General features: G+C 45.3%; 1 protein-coding gene across 12 annotated transcripts in view; it reads left to right on the top strand.

Moving 5' to 3' along the window:
• Nucleotides 1–25,029, top strand: part of GRIA1 (glutamate ionotropic receptor AMPA type subunit 1) — a 289,359-nt gene that overhangs the window by 167,414 nt on the left and 96,916 nt on the right. For all 12 annotated transcript variants that reach the window (XM_001503618.7, XM_001503619.6, XM_070233013.1 and 9 more), the window contains exons 6-8: nt 12,920–13,081; nt 15,025–15,192; nt 23,027–23,131. In XM_001503618.7, coding sequence (XP_001503668.1) covers nt 12,920–13,081; nt 15,025–15,192; nt 23,027–23,131 — 435 coding nt within the window. The remainder of the gene's footprint in view (nt 1–12,919; nt 13,082–15,024; nt 15,193–23,026; nt 23,132–25,029) is intronic.

The following is a 25,029-nucleotide window of genomic DNA, read 5'->3' as shown; positions in this document are numbered from 1 at the left end:
AATAATGTGATATTATCTACCCCCTCATGGGCTATCATGAGAACTAGGTGAGATAAAACATTATAAAGTGTTCATAGTAATATAAGGCCCCAAATAAGCCCTCAGTATGTGTTAGTAATTACCACCAGAATAATTATTGTCATCACCAGCATCATAATTATTATTAGTAGAGAAAGAAGACTCAACATCTGGGGACAAGATACTATCTTTGAGGTCCCTCACCTCCCCCACCAGACGAAATCTCATCTGCAACTGATTCCCAATTACATAATGTCTTCCTCCCTGCTGTCTGTAAGCTCCTGGAGGAGGGACCGTGTCTGCCTGGTGCACTCATGAATCCCCAGTGCCTGGCAAAGTGAGTTGCATTAACAGGTGTTCTTTAAAAAGTCACTGAATGAAGGCGTAAAATGAATTCTCAGGAAATAAACAACGTTTGTACCCACATATCACATGCACTTAAAGGCAAAATCCTGGTGTCTATGCCAAAAGACGCAGACATAGTGGGAATATGAATACGGTTATGAATATGCAAATGAGTGGATAAAGATGAGCCTCGGATGGCTTCTAATCCACTTCCCATAAAGGGCCGGAATCTCCTCTACCACACCCCTAACAGAAGCCCATCCATCTGGCTCTTGTTTGAATAACATCCAGTGATGGGGAGCTCATTCCTCGGAGGCAGCCCTTTCTCTTCTCAAAGCGCTCTGACAGTTTCCACGGTCTTCCTCGAACGGGGCCCAGTCGGCCCTGTGTTGCCCTCTCATCACTCCTGGTTCCATCTGCCCTCTGGGGAACCTTGCAGAACTCGTCTGCTGCCCTTCCACAAAGCAGCCTCTGTGTATTTGGCAACACCTACCTGGCTTGCTCTTGGTGTTTGTTCCTCCACCTGGACACCTCCCTGTTCCCCCACTGCCCTCTCAGAGGAGGTGGTTCTAACAGCCAACCAAACAAACATCAAATGTGGATCAGTCGTGTCCGCATGCCGAGCATGGCATCTGTTCATACAAGAAGCACTAAGAAGCACACGGCTTGACTTTTGTCCTGGAAGTGTATGGCCTTGTCTTCCAGCTAGATTGAAACATGTAAATAAAGGTTTAAAAGAATGCCAGAGAAAAATCACAAAGTGTGACAGTAATGCCAGCCCCCTAAACGGCCACCTGAACGACCAGAGCATGGCACTCAGAGACTTCAGAGGCCTCTGATGCTGCAGGGCATCTGGGACGGCTCATGACGGTGCATCCATGCGGCCAGTGGTCCTGTGAAGAGTGTGTCTTTGCCCTGGTTTGAAGGATCCAAGAGAGCTGGAGCTGCAGGGTCCCTGGGAGCTCGTCTCACTCAGCCCTTTATTTTACAAAATGGGCACTCAAGGTCCAGGGAAGCGAAGGGACCTCGTGAGGTCCCTCAGAAGGTAAACAGCAGAGCTGGGCTGGAATTTGGAGCAAGCGTTTGCTCTGTTCTTTGTTGCTTCTTTTCCTGTCACTCCTGCCTCTCAGTTTCCACAGTGTGCCCGTGGGTGTGTGTGCGTGTGTGTGTCTGTCTGTGTAAAAGAAAGAAACAGAGACAGAGAGAGTGGCTCAGAAGCCCTCCCTCCCCCTTCCCCGTGCCCCTCCCAGAGTCTCTCTTCACTGATGGGGCTCATTGCAGTTTCCCCTTCTCCCTCCCCACGGCTTTCCCTCTCTTGCTCTGCCTTCACCTCCCTCTGCTGTACCAGTGAGAACGCTTGGGTAACTTCCACGACCAGAGCTGACGCTGCAGAGAGCCTCTGGACGGAAGGAGGACGTGGGTGGGTAGAAAGCCAAATCCCAGATCCCAAAGGATGCCAACTTCCTAGATGGTCCCAGCGCCCCGTCGGGCAAAGCTGAGTCTACGTTACTTTTTGCACTCACACCCCATGTTCTAGAATAATGTACTCAAGAGACCTGTGGGAGTTCCTGCATCCCTCCAAGAAAGATGAGACTATATTCCCATTTTCTGAGTGAGAAAAAGGAGATTCAAGTTGTTGAAGGAACTTTTCCGAGGTCGTGTGGCTAAAGCTAGAATTTGAACTCAAACCTCTCTAATTCTAATGACTAGGTTAGTTCTCCAATGGACCACACTGCCCAGATGGAGGAAACCTTTGCAACTGTTAGGCCTAGCGTTATAATTAAGCCAAGTTGAGAAATAAACTCTTTTCTTCCTGAAACTACCTGGGTTTGAACTCCAGCTCAGCCACTCACTAGCTGTGTGACCTTGAGCAAGTCACTTGACCTCTCTGTACTTCAGTTTCCTCATCTGAGGGTGGGAATATTAATATACACCTCACAAGATAAAGATAAAATGAGTTAATTTATGTCACGCTTTAGAAGAGTGAGTGCAGCAGAAGCCTGGGGTCTCATCCTAACTCTGCCACTGACTTATTATCATTTGTAGAGATAATTATATTTTTTTGAGGGTCTCAATTTGTTCAAGATTTGGTACAATGTTTTCAAAAGGTATAAATTATCAAAAAGACCTTTCCAGATGTGTGATTTACGGTTCTAGTTTTCTTGCCTCTCTCTGCAGTCCAGAGGTATCAAAACAAAATTCTCAAAGCCACATGGCTCCCTGCATCCTAAGGGAGGAGCTGCTCCCTTCAACTCCAGCATTCGGTGTTTGCATCCTTCTCTCTTGCCAGCCGAGCACACCTCGCTGATTTGGAATGGCCCCTTCCATGCTGAGGCAGTGGACTATGTCAGATATACAAGACGGCGACTGCAATTGCTCTTCCAGCACATGGAACCCTCTGGCCATGCCAGATTACAAATAGCAGAGACAGACCCCTCAGCACCAGTTTTGACAGGAGGTCGGGGTAATGTGTAACTGTAAGGCGTCCGTCTTTGCTTCCTTACTTGGCTTTCTTTTTAAATGAGAAAAGCAGATACTATAATGGGAGGAACATGGAGCCCCGTGAGTCAAGGGGCTCTAAGTGAGGACTTACTACGTGCCAGGTACTGTGCTTAGAATTTGATGTATGTTAATGCAGTTAATCCTCACAACAGCCCCATGAGATAGATACTTATAATAACCCTTATTTTGCAGGGAAGGATCCTGAGGCACAGAGAGGTTGAGTAGCTTGCCTAAAGTCACACAGCTAGGAGGCGTAAGAGCTGAGATTTGAATGCAGGCAGGCGTGTACAGGTGTTTCCTCTCACTTACTGTCTTCAGTCGCTCTGACTCTGAACCTTAGTGCGTGCGTGCTTTCTGCTTAGAAAGTTCTTCCTGTGCTCTTCACCCAACCCAAGCCTCTTCTTCTTTCAGGCTTCGTTGCGTCCACTAGGAAGCCTTCTCGGAGATCCAGGGTCAGATTTTGCTTCACTTATTTGGCTCTACAATAACTTGGGTAATATTGGCCTTTCTCAGTAGACCTTAAGCAACTTGAAAGCAAGGACCGCACTTGTCTTATTCTCTGTTGCATCCCTTTGTCTGGTATGCGCTTGGCAATAAGAAGCAGTCGCAAGTGAATGAGTGAAGGATTAACAAGAATATTCCTTTCCCCATTCCCAGTAGGTTTCCAATTTATCATATGTTTAGACTTTGATTCACTTTTCACCAAGCAGTCAATGGGTGCCCTATTATATAAGGCTGTAAATGCTCACGCTGACATTTCATCAAAAAATGGGCTCGCTTCAGTCTTTGCCCGACTCTCCCCGGTCAGGAAGGTTATGATCATGTAAAAGAAAGCTGCTGTGATTTCAAGTCAGCCAAGAATTCCATCCACAAGGGCCTGCCCCTCACAAGGAAGCAGTGAAAGGCCGAACTTTGACTTGACCTTTGGCTCTTGCTCTGAAGTAGCCCTGGCCAGGGGTCACCCCTGAGGGTAGCTGGTTAGGGCAAAGTTAAGATGAATGAACGCTCTGGAAGACCAACTAACCCCAGGCCAGGAAGGACACTTCTGAACCTGCGTATCCACAGCCCAGTCTGGGGGCCCCTGACCTTCTGCCACGAAGTACCAGCATTTTACTCTAAATCCCCGACTGAGAGAAGTTGGTTCGTGAGCCCCTGCCTGACTCTTACAGTTCTGTGTCAAGAGGGGGCACCTGTGGGGGGAATGCATGTGTGTTTACAGATTTTCAAGTGTACAGGTACCCATCTCCCAGGTTTCAAATGTACTTGGATAAGTTAATGCTAGCGGGGTTTTTCCCCCAATATGGATGGTGTTTTAGCTGATTTAAGCACAGCCACAGCATCTTATTCACTAGGTGGGAACAAGATAAGCCTGCTTGTTACCAGGGATTATACAGGGTAAGGATGCATTAAAGGTTGAGTTGGTTAAAGTGACTAAAATAGGGAAAACATGAAGACCTTTATGTGGAGACCTGGTTATCTGAGGACACAACTAAGTCCTGAGCCAAGGAATATTCCAGGAATTCACATATATCCATATTCATGTGCACACACCTGTGTGATCACAGAATTGTAGATCAAAGCCAGAAGGGCCCTTAAGAGAGAAATCAACTGACTCAGAAGTTTCCATACTTTTTAGTTTAAAGCTCTGTTTTTAGATGAATCTTGGGGAGGATCCTCATATGTAAAACAGACAAAAAGCTGGGCTGCTTTGGTGGAAGAGGGAGAATGGGGACCTAGGCCCTCACCCTTCTGCTGTCCCCCAACCCAACATAGTCACCCCTAAAATGCCTGCAACCCAGGAACACAGTTTGAAAGATCACTGACTTTTGCCGATTAACCTAATGCCTGGAGAGGTTGAGACCGTTGCCCAAGGACAAACGGCTCATGAGGCTCAAAGATGGGACAGAACTTATGCGGTTGTCCCTAAAACCATTTTCCTGACACTTCTTATTTATGACTCAGCTCAGAATATACTACACAAAAAAGTCAATAAAAAGAAGTTTTGGTCCACGAGACAAAAAGCTGAGACGTTGAGAGAGGACAGGATTGAAGCTTATAAGAAAATTAGGAAAAGGGTGAGCAAAGATGTTCGTTGTCTGTTCATTCCTCGCAGGAACCGAGCAGTCAGCCTGCTCCAGGTACTGTGTTGTGGACACCATGGGGACCAAGGGCCCTGCCCTTGAGGACCCTGCAGTCTCCCAGGGTGGGTGAGAAGGACCACTGCAGTCTCAGAGAGAAAGCTAGAGAGGCCTCAGAGAGAGAAAGAGAGAGCGTTGTGGTTCACATTCCAAGCCCCAGCACACTTTAAAGGAACTGAAGACTAACGTGCGGGTGTCCTGGAAGCCTGCTGATGCCTTCTTAGCGTGAAGATGCAGCCCGTCGCAGGTGCCTCGTTGCAGGACAGGAGATAGATGAATCAGACTGACTGGACTAGGGGTTAGGAGGCAGAATGTACAGCGGATGGAAAACAAGCCCAGAGTCTTCTCACTTGCTGTGACTGTGATCTCTGCCCCTCACTTAGCTACGTTATGTTGAGCAGACACTGCTCCATTCATTTAAGCCTCAGTTTTCTAATTTGCAAGATGGGAATGATAATAGTACCCTCGTCACGGAATTGTTATGAGGATTAAATGAGATAATACAAATAAAGCACTTAGCACAGTGTCTACTATGTAATACAGGCTTGATACATGTCAGGCACTGTGGTTGTTGCTGTCATTATTATTTCAGCCAAAATCTGCGTCCCGTGACTTCTGCCCATTCGTTGGCTCTGGCTTACCTTCCAGAGCCTCAGACATCAGATCTTCCACCTCTTCCCCATGAGAGCCCTTCTGGGGTTCAAATACTGCCTTCGCTTACCCTCGTAGTCGTCCATTATTTTTTAGGTTGATCATCTCCACTCTTTTCAGGCTTTTCTAATGTAACAAGACTTTTCAAACTGCACTTCCCTGTAACTATCCTTTCTATGGAGCTGTCATCTAAGAATTTATCTGACAATTTGGGGAAACTTGGCATGTTCAACTTGTGCCATTTGGAGTATAAAGTGCAGGCTCTTTGATCTGTTCCAGTCTTACCTCTTCTGGATCTCAAGGGGATGGATGGAGAGAGTGCTCTTTCCAGTGTCCCAGGCTGGCTTCATAAACCTTCTTCTCAGCCTTTCCCTTAACAATGCTGGAGGCTCCTCTTCCTTCTGACGGGTGTGGTGTCTGCTCAGCAGAATGATGAGAGCTGAACAGCTTGTATGTGACCTCTTGAAAGAAACCCAGAAAAAAGGGAAATCTGACTTTGAAGATAAAACTTTTCATCCTTTGAAAGCTGTGTTCCTATGTGCTCACATCTTGCCTGACCCACTGTCTGGTTTTGAAGCGGTTCTAATAACACCTAACCTCTTTTGGCCCAATGATAATGATGATGGTGAATGTGATGGTAATAATGATAGCTAACACTCATTAAGCACTTACTATGTGCCAGACACAGTCCTAGGTGCTTAAATGTATTCTTTGAAATCTTACCCCAATTCTGTGCTGTAGGTGTTATTATATCCACATTTTGAAGACCAGAGAACCAAGCCTCAGAGGGGTGAAATAACCAGTAAGCACACATAATCAGTTCTTTTGTTTCCAGGCGCACATGATAATTAGCAGTTATAATGATAGCCCAGAGCCTCTTCATGATCCTTAAAGCTTTTTCCAAATCTTTACAGCAACATGACAGCATATCCAATGTAATTATAGTGTTAAACATCTCTTTAGGTTATCACAATTATTTGAAATGCCTTTTCATTCTAATCCTTTGAAAATTATAATTGACATATGATAGATGGAATGACTATATTAGCTAGTTTACTTAATTGAGCAATTTTACTCTCAGTCATCCTATTCAAACATCCGGTCAGCATTGCATGGCCTCCTACAATGAGTAAATGGAAAAGACAGATTCTAATCTCAGCTGGGCCTCTAACCAGCCATCCAAACAGGCTGCTAGTCTCCTCTCTGGCCCTCAGTTTCCCTCTCTGACAATGAGGGGTTTGATCCCATCTCCAACATCTTGGCTTCAGGCGTCAGTCAACTGTGGCCCATAGGTCAAATCCAACTGTCACCTGATTTTGTTTGGCTCATGAGCTAAGAATGGTTTTCCTATTTTTTAATTATTGGAAAAAATGTAAAGAAGAATATTTCATGACATGAAAATTATATAAAATTCAAATTTCAGTGTCCATAAATAAATTTTATGGGGACACAGCCATGCTCATTCATTTACTATTGTCTATGGCTGTTTTCATGCTACAACGGAGGAGTTGAATAGTTATGACAGAAACCGTAGAGCCTGCAAAGCCTAAAATATTCACAATCTGGCCCTTTCCAGGAAGAGTTTATAGGTGTGGGGTAGGTGAGCACTAACAGACTTCAGATAAATCAGAGGCTTGGGAAACATCTAACAAACCTTAGGAGGTTGGTGTCAAGAAGAGAAATCTAGTGTCCTCTCCCACAAAAGCTCCTTTAAGAAAGAAAGCTGTACTGGAAGGCCCCTCTTTGGCAGGGGGAGACATTTATTCTTGGCTGTTAACTGTGTCAGCCACACTGTCCGAGGTTCTTTGTCTGGGGCAACCTGGAAACACCATCCTAAAGCTAAGCTCCTCCACTGGCAAGGCAGCGTAACACATTAACGAAGAAGACAGATTTTATGGTTGGACCACAGAATCCCTCACTTGCTGTATGATCTCAGAAGAATTCCCAGAGGCCTCTGATCCATAGCTCCTCAACATAAAATTCGGATGGATCCCCACTCACTCATTTATGCAAATAAGCATCCGGTGCCTACTTTGCTTGGTTACCTCTCAGGGTTGTTTGAGGAATTAAATCGGATTATGCACACAAAGCATTTAACAGAGTGCCTGGCTCAGGCTAAGAGCTTGGGAAATGTTTAAAATAAATCTAGGGGTAACTGTTGACTGATTATTTCATTTTTCATTTCTAAATGACAGTAATTTCATAATTCTCAAGACGTTGCTTAGACGAAGTTATATAATGCATACGGAGTGGCATTTTTGCCATTATTGTCAGTTTTTGTTATTCTTCTGAGCAATGCTTCTGAAGCTGTGTTTCAGTGGAGCATTTGACAGTGCCACTGTTTCTTAATTCCAGGCCAAGAGAAAGCAAATTAAACAGGGCCCTCTTGATGGATCAGAACAAAGATTCAACAAATGCAATGACTTCTCTCCCCTTTTCTGTCACTGCCACTCTCTCCCCTACTTTCCAGGGACTATGAGATGACCCCTGGCCAGCGAGGTACATCAGAATTATCTGAGGATCTATTTTTATTTTTTAATAGTACTAAAAGGGAAATATATTCACACAGTAAAAAAGAAAAAATATTACAGAAGGGTATAAAATAAAAAGCAAACGCCTGCTCTCTGAAATCTCATACTTCTTAGAAATATCTCTTTTAACCCTTTTCTATTTTTGGTGATTCTGGTGGTTTCTCTCCACACTTCTACATAATATGTCCACGTCTCTTTTTCTTGCTTTATCGACTTTAATCCCATTCGCGACTCCCCATTATAAAGATGATGAATCATCTCTTAGTGCTCATATCCTATCCTTAATGTTTGTTAGTTATGCTATTATTTGAAATTCTTCTAATGAGAACTTTTATAATTTTAATATATTGAACCTTGATTTTTGATTCGCCAGCATTAGAGCTTTGTAAAAATACCGATATCCAGTTTCCTCTCCAGGGCTACTGAATGACAATTCTTAGGGATGGCTGCTTTGTAAAAGCTCCCTAAAGTATTCTGAGATGTCCCCCAGGTTAAGGACCTCTATCCTTAGAATCTGCTGTACACCAGCCAGTTCGTTTGCACTTGAATGAAGACGGTAGGCAGAGCAGTCTTCTCATGTCGCCCGTTTATCAGTCACACAGGGGACAGCGTGAAATAGCACTGAAGCAGACAGGAGCACAGTGACCACGCTTCAAGAGCTCACTCATCACAAAGCCCCATTTTAGATGAGAAACAGAGTCATTCTGTGAAGAGCAGCCTCTGGTACAGCTGTGCGGGACAGGGGAAGAAGTCTGAGTTTAGGAAGCCTGAGTTCTCACGCTGAATAACTTGGAAAAGAAGCATCCTGGGTTAATTTCACAGTGTCCAGAGCCGTGGACTCAGTATTTGGAGACATCTTATAAAATAGGCAAAATGGCTCCAAGAGAATGGTGACAATCCAATTTCATAGTTTAAATCTTTAATAGAATATAATCAGCCATGTCACATCCTTATACAATATTATATAATTAATAGCATGGATACAGCAGATAAAGAAAAAATGTGCTAATTACCAAACATTACCCCCCAAGGTTTTTTTTAAATAAAATGGCAAAGAAAAATTAGAAAATTATTTAATTAAACCCTGTTTAATGAGCGTGCTCTGGGGAATAGAGTAAGTGGGTTGAATTTTCCGGTTAACTGGTGGGCAAATAGTCAATACCTTTATTTCCTCTTCTTAGTCAAGAACACTTTTCCATATTGGCAGAGTCCATTTTCTTGCATTATAGAGAAATCAAGTCTAGTAACTATAACAGACTCATTTCTTAGTGATTAGGGACACTGTGGAAATTCAAGATTACTATTCTAGCATGAAATCTTACATAGGAGGGAAGACATCAGCTGTTAGATGAATGTACGTTGACTCCAACTTATTGCCTGATTTTGTTTGTTTTACCTAACAGCAAAGATATGAGCATTTTTCTTTTTTTATCATTCTTTGTCCATTCCTGCTCAGGCGAGTGGAGGAGTTCACTTAAAGGGTCCCATCAGTTTGATTAGATGTAACCGAGGTTTGGCTCCGGTAACCTTGCAGTCAGACATTCTGGTGATGGAGTTGAGTGGCATTTATGTTTGAATAAACTCTGCCATTTCCTTTGGCCTCCATTATGTTCGAGATGGGGGCAGTCAGTATGAAAGGCCCAGGAGCTTGTCGCAGATTTTCAAGCAGCAGAATTTGACTGCGGGAGATAATTTCCATTTCATTCTCTCAATAGTTATTTTATGAACAAAATGTCCTTTTTAGAGTCTCTAAAAATTATGGGCAATCTCTCAACTGTGCATTAGCTTTTAACCAGTGGTGAGATGGCTGTGCTTTTAGGTGGCATAATGTCTTCAGACGCATATTGGGTACAAGAACCTAATTCTGATTTCATCTGTACTAACAGCTTGCTAGAACTGTTGTGCAAATCAGTAGACCTCTGTGAAAAGCTGTACACTGTGGCTATGGGAAAAGTTAATCTCAAAAGATATTTCCAATCTGAGCTTCTCTTTGTAGCCAATTAAAACATCCACTGGCGTTTGTTGCCTGCTGACCATATTTCTCCTGGCTGATAAGAATGCTTGCTTGAGGAAAGTCTCTGGCTTCTTTTCAGTCACTCAACAAATATGGATTGAGCACCTACTTTGTGCCAGGCATTGCTCTAGGTGCTAGGTTCTGGGACACGTCAGTGAACAAACAGAAAAAGTCCCTGTCCTCTTGGAGTTGGCATTCCAATGGGAGGAGAGACGACAAGGGCACAAATAAGTAACTGAGATCGTCTCAGATGGTGATAAACGGTCTGGAGAAACTCTGACAGGGCACTGACTAGACTGGGTGTTGGGGGAGACTTGATTGGCTTCTCCTAGAAGCAGGTCCCAAGAAAAGAATTCAAGTACAAGTGGTTTCTTTGGGTGCCAGTCCTAGAAAGAACAGCAGGGAATCAGGGAAGTGAGGTAGGGGAGGGACGGCCGGCAGCCAATAAAGCTGTGCAATCAAGACACTTACCCCCGGGGGCTATAGAGCCCCATCCCTTAGGGGACCTCTAGACATCGGTGTAGAACTCACCTCAGGGTTATCCCACCCAGGGAAGAGGATTCTGGAGTATTTATCTACTAACTCTCCATCTGCCATCAGTTGAGAGCTGCTCTGGGTGTGTTAATTCCTGGAGACACCTGGCTGACCCTGCAAATGGGTGAAGTAATAGGTATTTGCAGTTAATATCTAAAGTGGAATATCAGTGTATAAAGGGGAGTGGAAATGAGCAGGGTACCAACCGCGTCTACCACAGGGTGAGAACTGGATCGTTAGATAAGGGTCAGGAAAGAAAAAAGAGATGGCGTTTTAGCTGAGATCCAGAAGCTGGAAAAGAGCCAGCCAGAGAAGGCACACTTCCAGGCAGAGAGAATAGCCAGGACAAAGGCTCTGAGTGGGACTGAGCTTGGTTTGTTCATAAAATAGAAATAATCAAGAATCACAGGACTTCAGAGGCGCGGGGTGAGGGGAGTATCCTGGAGTGATGAAATGCTGATGACTAGATCTCTTAGATGAGAAAACTGGATCAAGTCAATGAGAAATTAAGAGACTGGGTGGTGCCGTAGGATCCCCAGGCACAGCTGGGGTTTGGCACTCAGGGCTTTTGGTCACTAGTCCAGGGTGGTTCCCCCACCCTCTATCCACCAAACTCCATCCCCTGCTCATTCTCCCACTTTGCTCTTTGGGATTTGGCAGTTTCCCCAAGCCCTGGAGCCCAAAGGGCACTGACTTTACGATCCCTGCTCGAATTCCTGCAGTGGGCCCCTGAGAAAACCTGAAAAGAAACCCAAGGTATCACAAGGCTCTACATGATCCAGCCTTGGGCTGCTGCTCCAACCACATTTCCCACCCTCTCTCCCTCTCACGCACTGTGGCTCAGTCACAGCAGCCTTCTTACTGTTTCTGGAACATGCTAAGCATCCTTCGACCTCTGAGCCTTTGCTCAGAAGACTGTTCCTCAGATTTCCCCATAGCTCACTCCCACAGCTTCACTTTGCTCAGGTCCCCATGCCAACACCACCACCTCAGTGAGGTTCATCTGATCATGGCTTCCAAAGCATGCCATCGCCCTCCTCTCCCCATCCTCCCACCCCTTATCTTTCTTCATAGGACTCACCGCTAATGCATAGTATACTGTAGTGGACTACGCTTATACACGATGCTACGTATTGACTTGTTTATTTCTTTATTATTTGTCTTTCCCACTAGAATGTAAGCTTCATAAGAGAAGGAACTTGTTTTATGCACTATTAAAATAGTGCATTATATGTTCTCAAAAATGTTTGTTGAATGAGGAGTGAGTGAGCAAAGAACTTCAGAAGATCCTAGTTCTGGTCCCCTCTCTGCCACTAACTCTTTGAATGACTTTGCAGTTTCTTCATCTGGCAAACAGACATGTGATTTCTACCTTATAAAGACATGAAGTGAAGTGAAGCCATAGATATGAAAGTGTTACACACTATGGAATGTATTATACAAATATGAGGGTTCTTTCTCAAGTTGAAGACTTCCTGAGTTTGAATAAATCTTCACCAAGTGGAGAGAAAAGTTTCATTCCCAAAAAAGAATCCTTTGAGGACGTTAGAATTGATAAGTCTTCATTGGGTAGAGAAGATCGAGTCGGTGGTATGGGAAAGAGCACAGGGCAAGGAAGGATCAGAATCCAGCCTCTTCCACAGTCTTGCTGGTGACCTTGGGGGGCCCACAGGAGCTTGTCCCCGTGGACTTCAGACTCCTCCTCTCTCAAAAGGGTGGAGAGTGGGCTGGTAGAAGAGACAACGCTCTCCGTATATTTCTATTTGATTCCATATCTCTAGCGTCACAATGTTCCCAGCCACCATTTATTGATCACTCAGTCTGCACCACGACCTGACACGCATCATCGCATCACTTTTTCTCCCCAACTTCCTAACCTCCATTGTTCAGACAAGAAACCATCAAGTAACTTAGTCCAAGGTCGTGTAACTACTGGCTGTCAGTAGCAGAGCCAGCGCTTCAACCCAGGCACAGCTGGCCCCTGAGCGAGTGCTCTTAACCACGGTGCTACCTGTGTGCACAAACTAAGTGATAATTGAGATCAGAAGGAAGAGAGGCACAATTCTTTCTCCATTAAGTTAGTTCCACCTTGTCAACAGGATGGAAAGTCCTGTGATTCTGTAACATGGTTAAATTGATTTATGCAGGCAGCATGTTCTGACTTCTTTCCCCTCCTCTCTGCACAGGGTTTTATGGACATTGACTTAAACAAATTCAAGGAGAGTGGAGCAAATGTGACAGGTTTCCAGTTGGTGAACTACACAGACACCATCCCAGCCAAGATCATGCAGCAGTGGAAGAACAGCGATGCTCGAGACCACACCCGGGTGGACTGGAAGAGACCTAAGGTGAGGGGGTGGGTGGCAGGCAGCATAGGACCAGCTTGGTCCCTTTGTCTGCCCCAGATTTCTGGGCAGTGTTAGTCTTTAGAAAAGGAAAAGGTTTTCTAAGAGGAACAAGCTAAGGAAAATGTATCCATAAAGATTGAGGGTACCTTGAAAAGGTCAGACAATCCAGAATGACAATGCCTTTAACAAGAAACACATTTTGTTTTTCTCTCATATAAAAATTCAGAAGTCAGCACTCTAGGGCTTGTATAATGGCTCCACAATCATCAAACATTCAGGCTGCTTCTATCTCCTTGTTTTCCTATCTTCAGCATATGACTGCTACCTTACAGCCCAAAATGGATGCTGAAGCTCCAACCATTACCTCAGTATTCTACCCAGGAAGGTAAAAAGGAAAATAAAAAGCACAACTCTTCCTTTAAGAACCCTTTTCAGAAGACACACACATCTTCCACTCACCTGCTATTGGCCACATCTTAGAAACCTAGCCCCAGCTAGTTAAAGGGAGAGCTGGAAATTGGTGTCTCTATTCTGGGCAGGGCCACCATGTTGCACAGCTCCAGGATGCTGTTTGCATTCAATTTGTTGTGGATTGAGCCTCATTGAGTTGTGCAGTGAGTTAGCCCTTAGTTTGGTCAGCCATGTACCCAGCTAAATATCAGGGAAATCTAAAAGCAATATCCAGAACATCTCTGCCTCACAGAGTCAACTCCCAGTTATCATGCAGACTACTACCTCCCACTTCCCAACAATGCAGCTCGAAATCCTTCAGCCAAAATCTATTTTGTTTGCTATTTGATAATGGTTAAGAATAAAGATGACAGGTAATTTTTCTCTCCCATGTCAAATCTGGTAGTTTAGCAGTGGCTGTGTGGAAACTGTGTTGAGAAGGATTCTGAGGCCAAATTTGCTTATCTGGGGCACAGTGAATCCTCGGCTACTTTCTTGTGCCATTGGTCAGTTTCTTTTTGAGAATGGTCGTTTCACTGAGATGCTTCTTATCCCACTGATTGAAAACTGTTCCAGCAATTCGAAAATGAAGAGTTATTTCAATACAAGCGTAAGCAAACAAAATCACAGAAGTGCAATGAGCAAACCACGTAGTTAATTAATATGTGAATACCCCACCCAATTTCCAAAAGATTAGAGCAGATTATAAAAATAACCAAATGTAACACATATACTTTTAAAAAGTGAGAGAATCAAAGTTAAAAACTGGAAAAATACTTATACATTCATTCTACAACTCTCTATTATGAACTTAGAATATGCCAGAGAACATGCTAGCACTGGGGAGAAATTAATGAAGAAGACAGATGTGAGTTCCAAAGCCAGGATATATTGTCCTGGACTGTTTTCTTGGTTTTGATTCATCAACAAAAACCCTCTTTTAGGCAAGAGGGGAAAAAATTGAGAGCTATCACGAATAAGCACAAGGGGAAAGTTTGCAGAACGTAAACCTGCCACTTGTGTAAGCCATGAAGAAATAATTAAGAGCTTACCACTCTTGGATGATTTTTTCTTTTTTACTGTCACAAGGGGTGGTGTAGTAAACTGTTCCTCTTGGCTCCCAACACAGAGAAAACCAACTGGTTTTCCGTGGACTGTGTCAGACAGATACAGATGTGTTATATTTAATCCATGCATTCTTTTTCCAACTGAACCAACATTTTAAAATTGCTAGATTGCACAAAGAAATGTCGTCTCTTCAAGTCACAACTGGCAATACTGAACTCACCATTCAGGAGGGCAGTATTGGCTAGAAGAGGGAGCAGCAGACCCCCTCTGCGGGGCAGACTACCCATTTCACCACTGCCCCCCACTCCCTGTACCTGGCGCATGGCAGGCATTCTCATACCAGGAAGCAAATTCCCAGATACAGCTCCCACCTGCCTCCCCGTCAGCTCTCTCTGACGCCTAACTGTCTCCGTTCCTCCCACCAGTACACCTCTGCACTCACCTACGACGGGGTGAAGGTGATGGCTGAAGCTTTCCAGAGCCTGCGGAGGCAGCGAATCGATATATCCCGCCGGGGGAATGCTGGGGACTGCCTGGCGAACCCAGCTGTGCCCTGGGGCCAAGGGATCGACATCCAGAGAGCTCTGCAGCAGGTGAGGCTGGCGATGGCTGCCCCTTCTATGGCAGCCTCCTAGGGGATTTCAGCATCAGTATCAGGTGGGATGTAGCTATTTAAAGGAAAAGGTAGAACATGCCTGAAGTTTGGACAACCACTGCATTGTGTTTGTGGCTGGTGGTGTACGTGGAAGCTCATGCAGAAATTAAACAGACAGAAAAACCCATTAGTATGGAATTGTGATTCCTGATAGCATAAAAGCTACATTTTCTGCTTAGGGATTATGCTGAAAAGGGAAGCTGGTGATTCTGTATTTGGAAAGAGGATTTGAAACACACAGGGATGAAACTGAACCACTCTTGTAGTCTTCTGGAGACTCTCATCTCTTGCCCTGATTTTCTGGATTTTTTCATTACCTCCGCTCTCTGTGCACATTTATGAGGGGACTCTGCAATGTTTCTCAGTATTTCTGATCCTATTGTCTTGCTTCTCATCATTGCAGTCATCAGTTTTGTTTGCACTTAAGAACAGTTAAAGAACAGAGATGGAAAATGGTCATGCCCACTCCAATCAATTGGCTATGCAAAGGAGTCTGAGACTGAATCCAGATTCAACAGGGAAGTGTATGCATATTCAATTAGCGATGTGTCTGCTTGGAGGCAGGCTAAGACAGTGATACACGTGGGCAATGTATTTAACATCTCTGGTTTAGAAGAGTCTGAGAACTCGCCATCAGCTTTATCACTCTCAGGGCTCCTAGAAGTCTCTTTTAGTCTCTAAAAGTCTCCAGAAGCACTTAGGCTCTGAGTCTTGAACTGCTGACAGATAGCACCATATGATGCCTCTGATGCCTCCTGATAGGGAAGCTGTATCTCCAAAGGGGATTGAGCAAAGGGGGCAGCGCTCAACGCAAAGGAATGTCAAAATGCTAGGTACAGTGGCCAGGTAGCAACAGCACGATATTTTACTACAAATGTCCCTTAGGACCTGCCCTCCCCATCCAATGGAGTTGTCTGGATAAGACCAGCTCTACTTTTAAGACTACATTCAACAGAAGGTGAATTTGGGCTCCCAGGGGATGAGAGGAGCATTTCTGAATGAGGGAGAAATGTAGAGTGAGATGTACAACTATTCCTATTTGTTTTCCAACCACACGGGCACAGCTCTAGCAATTTTCACAACCTGGAGAAAGAGACGAGAAAGGAACATCACCAGCTGTTCCTCAGCTCGGATGAAGTGCCTTTATGTGGGGAATATGTAGTTCTGTCCTTTGGAACGAAGCTAAGCGCAGCTCTGTGACTACAGGAGGAACATGCTAAGGGATCCACAGCAGCCCTTTCCGCCCTCCCCCTGTCTCTATGCAAGGTGGCCTGATCACTAGGCAGTGACAGCAGACACCAGGCAGCTTCCAAATGATTGCCAAAGATGCAGCGCCTGCCTCCTGGCTTAGTTAAAATGCTCTGCAGGACTCCCCAGTCGAGACAGCTTCTGATTGCAATGAGAGGCTGGTTTCAGAAGGTCCCAGGGACTTGCCCTCAGCTTCCCACCCTTCCAACTCCTCTGCCTCTCCCATCTTAATGATGTCCCTGGAAGGATATTCTGACGCCACCATGACAGTGATGAAGCTGGGTAGGCAACTCGGGGTGGCAGGAAGCTCTCTGAACCAGGAGGCAGAAGAGCTGGCTTCCAAGTCTAGCTGGGCCCCTGGCTCTCCAGGTGACCTTGAAATACTCATTCCGATCTCCTACAGACTTCCCTTTCCTTTTCCCTGAAGATGAGGAGGTTAGAGAGACGACCCCCAGGTCTCAACTGGCTCCTGGCTCTAAGAATTCGAAGCACATAGTTTCTTCTTCTGGTCTAACCCTCTGTCCTTCTGGTTGTGATGTGTACTCATTCTTCTGCTTCTGCCTTCAGTGGGGTTTGCGAGGAGGCAGCTGCCTTAGTCAAAAGAATAATGACCTCTTAGATTGTCTTGAAGTCAAGACACGTGTGTGCCCTGAGAGCCTGCTGCATGTTCTGGCCTGGGCAAGCCCTGGGGACAAAAAGAGAAGGCAAGACCTGCCTTAAGAAACTCTCCTCACTCTGTTGTGTGGTGCAGGGGAACTAGCCACAAAACAAAAATGAACCCAACATTCAGATCCTCAGATCAGCTGTTCACACTGATTCCTTTCAAATCTTTGTGAAGCACCTAGAATCACGGGAAGCTGAAAGAGACCTTAGAGATAGGTGACTCTCATTTTCTGTTACTTTGTAGACGAGGCAGCTGACCCAGAGTGGGCAGTGACTCATCCAGGGTCACACAGCAGCTCAGCAGCAGAGGTTGGACCACACCCCTGTCCAGGGATCCCCCTGCCTCTGGCCTATCCTATGGCCCAGGCGCCTTTGCTTCTATGCATTGAGCTCTGAGGTCTTCCACACATAGTCACGGCCACTGTCCAGCCATTTCATCTTTTAGACCCATCTCTTAAAATAGCCACGCCACTAGGGAGCAACTGTGCACCCACAATAGGCTGGGTAAATCCCAGTGACCCTTGGAACCCAGGGCTGGGAGTTCAGGTGTCTGCTGTCCTGACCACTGGCCTTTGGGTGGCACATTGGGAAGAGACCTCTGGTTCAGCTTGTGTCAGAGCTGGGGTGTCTGTGAGTTAAGCCTGGAGGAATAAGCTTGTTATTCTAAAAATAATGGTAACACCGGCTATGATGTGTTAAGGGCTTAGTATGTACAGGGTTCTGAACATACGTGACATGTTCGATCTCATTATAACCTCAATATAACACTCCCAGGTAGCTAGTTTTATTAACTGTGCTTTTATAAATAGGAGAAACTGAGTTTTGGAGATGTTTAAAAATTTTCCAAAATTATATAGTTAGTTAGTGGTGTAACTGGGACTCCAGCTCACATCTCCTTGCTACCTAACTCTGTGTACATCACTGCTCTGCTCTGAAATCTCGAAGGCCCAGCCCAGCAGGGGAGACTCAAGAGCGGTGGCCCAGCCCTCAACAGCACATGGCCTTGGGTAATATCTGTGCACCCCTACCCCTGCCACCAGGCTGGTAATTTCCCCAGCAGCAGAGTGAAGATAATCAGCCGCCTGCCTGCCCCCTGCCTGACATCCAGGGAGCCATTCAGAATATGAATGAGCCCACATCCTGGAAGCCCTCAGCACTCCAGAAGGAGGCAGCATTAGGGTGGCTTCTGGCTGGCAAAGAAAACCCAGCTCCCCAAGTCAGTCTCTTGGCATTTGGGGGTCATAGGCCCCTTCAGGATTAAAAACAAAAATCTTCAGATTCTTTTCCCAGAAAAATGTACACATTGTACATGCATATATTTTTGCATGACGAGGACTGAGGGGGACCATGGACATCCTGGAAGCCCATCCCAGGACTTCAGGTGAAGAATATCTGCCCTAAATGGTGATCACCCCTCTTAGTCTTTGTGTCTGCAATATGTCAGCCAATGATCAAGCATATCGAAGTGAAGGTATGCCCAGCACTTTGCTAGATGAGGTCTAGGGCAAGGCGGGCAATAGGGCTGTAAGACACAGTCCTGTCCTTTCAGGACTCAAGACCCACTTGCAAAGGGAAGACCAGCTCCTGGAAATCATAAAAAAGCTATAAAAATCATGGAAAGCTATAAAAGTTTGGATGAAGGGCTAAATAACATAGCCAGGCTCTCGGTGCTGTGGACGGTCAGAGCAGAATGCCGTGACTGAGGAATGTGGGCATGAGCAAGGCTTCCTGTAGGAATGGACTAGGGCTTTAAATAGGGTGACTATATAATTTATCATGCAAACTGGGACATCTAAGAGTGAAAGGGAGAGCGATTATCTATTATTCCAGAACGAGAGATGTAGACTGGAACTAACCCAAGCAAACTGAGATGGATGGTCATGCAAACCTTAAAGGGAGGGTGAATTTGAGCAAAGAGTGAATCAGGCTTTGGAGGGCCAGGGTGGGGATGTAAGTGATGCCCAGCAGGAGACTAGAGTGAGAGTGCAAGCGAGGACACGTGAGCATCGTGCTCGGCTGGTAGGGGGTTAGGAAGGGAAGAGCTGGGTTCTATCCATGGCTCCACCAAGCACTATCTGGGGGATCTTGGACTAATTGCTCAACTATTCTGACATTGATTTACTTAGCTCCCATATGACATAATCTTCTTGGCTCTGCCTCCCTCAATGCCTTGTCACAAAGCTCAAATTTTTTTTTAAAAAAAGGATAATGTAAAAGCTTCTTTGAACCTCAGGGCAACTGCATGAGATAGTTAGAGCCACGATTATTCTTCCCATTGTTCAGGTGGGAAAGTGGAAGCACAGAGGGGTCCTGAGACTTGCCCTGGATGGAATAACTAGAATATGGTCCACTGGGACCTAGCCCAAGGCCTTGATTTCCTACACACAGTGAACATTCAGGAGAGAAGCGAAGAGAATGGATTGACCTGACGGCGGCCACAAAGAGGTTCTAGAAGCCCTGGGTCCAGAGCAACTCCGCTGTCTCTCCCCTGGATGGCGTTGGAGAAGTCCTCAGTGTCGACTGCTCAAGCAGTAGAAGCACTAACCAGCAGCCTCCCGGCACCAGCAGGAAAGAAAAGTTATGCTTCAGCATCCCACGGGCACCAGACTCTGAGCTGGGACCCAATACTATTTACAGAAAACTCAAGGTTAATTTTCCATCTTTCATGAAGGGAGTTGGCAGACACCTTTGGTATGGTGACCGAAGTTCCGGGAGGCAGGAACTAAGGAGAAACTCCAGATGTCCATCAGTCAGACCCCAGTCACTCCTAGAACATGTGGCAGGGATGAGAGCCCATCGGCTCAGCCCTGGAGGATAGGACAGCAGCTTCCAGATTTGCCCAAAGTAGATGTTTCTGAGAAGCTTCTTTCTCTGGCTCTGAGTCCTGACTGTCCACAGAAATGGTTTGAGGCTGAGCCATTCTCTTGACGTCTCCTTGTTCTGCCGTGATGGAAGGGCGGTTCTGGGACCTCTCCTTTACCATACTTGATTTATCTGAGTGTGTAAGTCTTGGCTTCCCCAATGAGACAATGAGAGCCTTCAGCTGCCCCAGGCTTCTCAATGACTTCCTGTCAGTCCTGAACCCAAGTGCCACAAGCTCTGCATCTCAAACCTGTCTGTAAAATGGGCAAAATAACCTGTGCTCTTGCTGCTCACTGGGTTTCTGTGAACGTCAAATAAGCAACGTGTGGTGAAAACACTGTGACAATGCAAAGGCCCTCAGGTCACTAAAACTTTGCTGCTGATGATTTTTTTTGGAGACTGAGAAAGGCGTCTAAAAGTGACAGTGCCAAGACCCTCCTTTCTGCTGAAAGATTCCCCTTCTCTGAGACAACAACATACCAGGCCCAAAGCTTCAATGTTCTGTCTTCTTATTTTCCAACCTCCTACCCACTCTACACAGCACAGTAGTAGTAATTATCATCGTCGTCATCACTGTCTAAATAATATGTACTACCCGTTGAACATTTATGTCCCAGACAATACGCTAAGCACTTTAGTTCTTTGAAGAAGAAACCAAGAAATAGGCTCAGTGACGTGGCCATGGCCACACAATGAGGAGTAACAGCATGAACTGGGGAATGCCCAGCTGGAATAGTGGGTGGCAGTTGTGGGCACAGAGAACACACTACTTTGCACATTTCTGTGTCGTCCACTCAGAGCCTAGCATAGTAGCATTGGCCTCTGTTTGAGAGGCCACATGGAATCCTAAGTGAAGATCCTAAAAAGCCTAAAATCCAGAATATATCAGTGGCTCTGGATTTTAGGCTTGCCCCTGACACCTGAGAAAATCACTTTGCCTCCCAGAGTTGTGGTTTCTTCCATATAAGTGAAGATCATAATCTCTAAATGGCATACCTCAGGGGCCTCCTGTAAGTGGAGGTGAAGTAATATGCGTGAAAGTGTTTCATAAACATAGAACACTTGAAAAGTGATGGTCCTATGAATATCACTGTTAGTAACAATAATATCTGGCATTTGTTGACTACTCACCATGGGCCAAGCATTGATCATAAAATATCTCATATAATCCTTAAAACAACCTTAAGACATAATTAACTCTAATTGGCCCCATTAAACAAATGAGGAAACTGAGTCATAGAGGCATTATGCAATTTGCCATAGTAAGATGCCATACTGATAATTAGTATAAAACTTGAGACTAGAGCCAAAAATTAAATGCTCATTTGGATCATTAATGATGCTTCTTTCTGTTTGGGCAAATTAGTCTACCATCCAGCCATTTCCACATCTATCCCACTCTGTTTTTCCAAATGAGTCACTTAAACTGGTAATTAGCGACCCTATCTTGAACCTGAATGAACGGGAAAGCTAAAGTTGAGCAAGAGATGACCAAGGTGAGAAGAAGGTGAAGTTGCTGATGGATTGAAATTGCTCCCTTCTTATTACTCTTTGTAGCAGGATCTGTGCTTTGTTTTCTTTCTGAAAAGCAAAGCCAGCCTGGACCTTTCCAGAGCGAGGATTTCGTCTGGGAAAGTGAAGAGCTTGTTGTATAATTTGTTCGGCACTCTGGGCCCGTCACGGCCTGCCCACTGAGACTTCAAACCAGAAGGTGGTGAGAAGGTCAGCCTCAGCCTCAGAGAGCACACACACACACACTTTCTCTCTCTCAAATATACACACTCTCCAGATATCCTTATGCCTTCTGAAGGCAGAGGAGCTGGTCACTGTCAGAAAAAGATCAAACCCTGCAAGGCTTCCTTTTAAGCTGTTTGAAGAGGGGAGAAATAACCAGTGTTGGGTTACAGGGCGGGGTTCATATCGGTTACAGGTAGACACTCACCTCACTGGCCCTAGCCCAGACTGATCTGAGGACACACGCTGAGTCACCATTAGAGAACATGATTTCTTGTACCAGAACCAATAAGTCGCAGCCAGACTCATCCCCAATATGAGAGTGGACTTGGGTGAGATCTACCGGTCACCTCCAGAGCAGCAGGTTTGGCTTTAAAGGTCTTGGATCCTCCAGGTGGACCACTTGGCCTTTATTATGAGCTTGACGGTTTGAGGCCCTGAGAGTTTGATCTGTTTCATTCGTGGAGAAGAAATTGCGTGCAGCCTATTTTGGGGTTCCAACACAAAGCTTGTTTTAGCCAACTGAGACCTGTTTAAAGGCCCGAATGCTCTGGTCTTAACATGAAGGTTCTTCTTAGGTGCTTGAAAGTTTTCACAGCAGTTTCACATTGGCTGTGGCATTTAAGGGAGGTGGGGCAGGAATTTTGGAAACTGGGAGCTTACAGAGGTGACTTGCCCAAGGTCGCTTGGCTCTTCAGAGGAAAGCTGGGGTAAAATTCAGGCCTCCCAATCCCAGGTCTCTAGATTCCCAAGTATTTTATTCCCTGGTCTCACAAAGGATTCAGAAACCATCTTCAAGCACAGCCCAAGGCATCACAGGGCCACTTCTGGTCCTCGGTCTTCTCCTGACCTACCAGATTGGCAGGCAGTCCCTTTTCTTTGAGGCCTCCTTAGTTTATTCATCTGAAGGTGTGTGTCTGAGGAGTGGTGGTGCTCATGGTGGCGGTCCCGACGCGGGTGTGTGATTGGGAATGGCGCAGAGATCTCTTATTAGGATCTCCTTGGATCCGTTATTTCTGTTTACCTAAAGCAATGGATGAAAAAGGTTTTCGGGATGAATCTGTTTAGTAGCAAAGAGACCTGTGGTCTAATAGTGATGCCTGCTACAGGTAAAGGAGTGGAGAGTTTTTCAGTAGTGATGCTACTCCAAGACCTCATCCCATAGAACATTCTCAGGTTCTGGATTTTCACGTCAGCAGAAAAAGCAAACAGACGTGAAGAGCAACTTCTGAGTCCATTGTTCACCAGGTGGCTTTGTTTTCCAGGTGCGGTTTGAAGGCCTGACAGGAAACGTGCAGTTCAATGAGAAAGGACGCCGGACCAACTACACCCTCCATGTCATTGAAATGAAGCATGACGGCATCCGAAAGGTGAAGGTCCCCTTGGCTTCCATTCCGCAGGGAGGAGGGGCCTGAGCAGAGACCTGGGCCAGAGCTGAGGGCCTTGTGAGCCCACCTTCCCTGGACTGGATCTCTTTGAAGTCTCAGGCAATGAGGATTCTAGACTCAGCTCTGCCACTAACCAGCTGGGCCTTTGGGCAAGTCAGTTCCTTTCTGTAAGAATTGATTCACTCATCTGCAAAATGGAGATAAAAATCTCTGCCTTTGTCTCAGGGTGCCTTTGAAGACCCAAGGGGTGGGAAAGCATACTGAAAATATAAAGTAGTGGGTGCGTATAAAATGCTACTGCTGTGCCTGAGGGATTCTGAAGCAAGAGCTTGAGAATGATGGTTATTAACGAAGTTACCGTCTTCTCCTAACCTACACCTGGTCACATCCACTCCATTTTTCATATAGAAGTAGGAGTGGAAAATATATGTGTGTTTGTATGTATTATTATATATACACATATTAAAATTTTTAGAATAACATTCAAATCCTTGCAAAAAACATTCAGATTTCTACTAGACCCTATGTGCTCCGGCCTCTGCCAATTTCTCTGAACTTGACCTTGATACTCACTTCCTTCCTCTTTCCACCGCAGTCATTCTGATCAACTTTCACTTCCTTGAATACACTATGTTCTTTCTCACCTTAGAGCCTTCATACATGTTCCCTTTGCCTGGGGCTCCCTCTACCCCATCCTCTTCTCTTGCCTGGCCAATTCCTCTTCAGCTTTCAGCACTCAGGATAAATGTCAGTCCTCAGGGAAGACTTCCCTGGCCTCTCTTGTTATAGCTCATGGCAGTCTCTATTTTATTGTCCATGGCCTTCATCACATTCCTAATTCCTTGGGGTGGCTCAGTGTAGTGGGTAAGAGTTGTTGCATATATGGTATAAAGCTAGTAGGGTTCCATGGACAGAGCATTGGCTCTAGAATCCTGGAACTGAATCCTCTCCTCACCACTCACCAGTCTGTGATTCTGGACAAGTTATTTAGGCTCTTGTGCCTTAGTTCTCTCATCTGGTAAATGGGGATCACCATAATTATGTCAATCTTGCAGGTTCATTGAGAGGATTAAGTGATCTAATATGTGCAGAAGTTCTAAGTACTGTGTCTGGCGCATTGAAGGTTGAGTCTTAATCTCTCAAACTTAATGCTCTCTATGCCTGTGCTATCAAATACTGTTGCCACTAGCTATGTATAGCTATTTAAATTTAATTTTAAATTAATTAAAATTTAAAAGTCAGCCCCTCAGTTGCACTAGCCATATGTCAAGTGCTCAGTAGCCACATGTGGCTAGTGGCTACCACACAAGACAGCACAGACGTAGACCATTTCCATCATCACAGCGAGTTCTCCTGGACAGCTGTGCTTATGCGCTCTATCCTCAACTCCCTCAAGCCCATCCCTCTGCTCTCTTGTCTGCAACCTCACCCTCTACTTCACAATCTGTCTCAACTCATCCCAATCATTAAGGCTATATTCATTTCCTATTGGTGCTGTAACAAATTACCTCAAACAGTGGCTTGAAACAACACAAATTTATCATCTTACAGTTCTGCAGGTCAGAAGCCTGACTCAGGTCTCACTGGGATAAAATCAAGGTGTTGTCAGGGCTGTGTACCTTCTGGAGCCTCCAGGGGAGAATCTGGTCCTTTGTCTTTTCCACCTTCTCCTAGAGACCACCCGTATCCTTGGCTCGTGTTATCCTTCCTCATCTTTAAACCCAGCAACATTGCATCTCTCTAACCCTTCTTCCATTCTCACATCTTCTCTCTGACCACGGCCAGGAAAGGTCCTCTGCTTTTAAGGACTCATGTAATTAGGGTGGTTCCATCCAGATAATCCAAGATAATCTCCCCGTTGCAAGGTCTATTACCTTAAC

The sequence above is a fragment of the Equus caballus genome, chromosome 14 (assembly GCF_041296265.1).
Source record: "Equus caballus isolate H_3958 breed thoroughbred chromosome 14, TB-T2T, whole genome shotgun sequence".
NCBI lineage: Eukaryota > Metazoa > Chordata > Mammalia > Perissodactyla > Equidae > Equus > Equus caballus.
The sequence above is the reverse complement of the archived record's forward strand: the minus strand, read 5'-3'. Positions and strand labels throughout refer to the sequence as shown.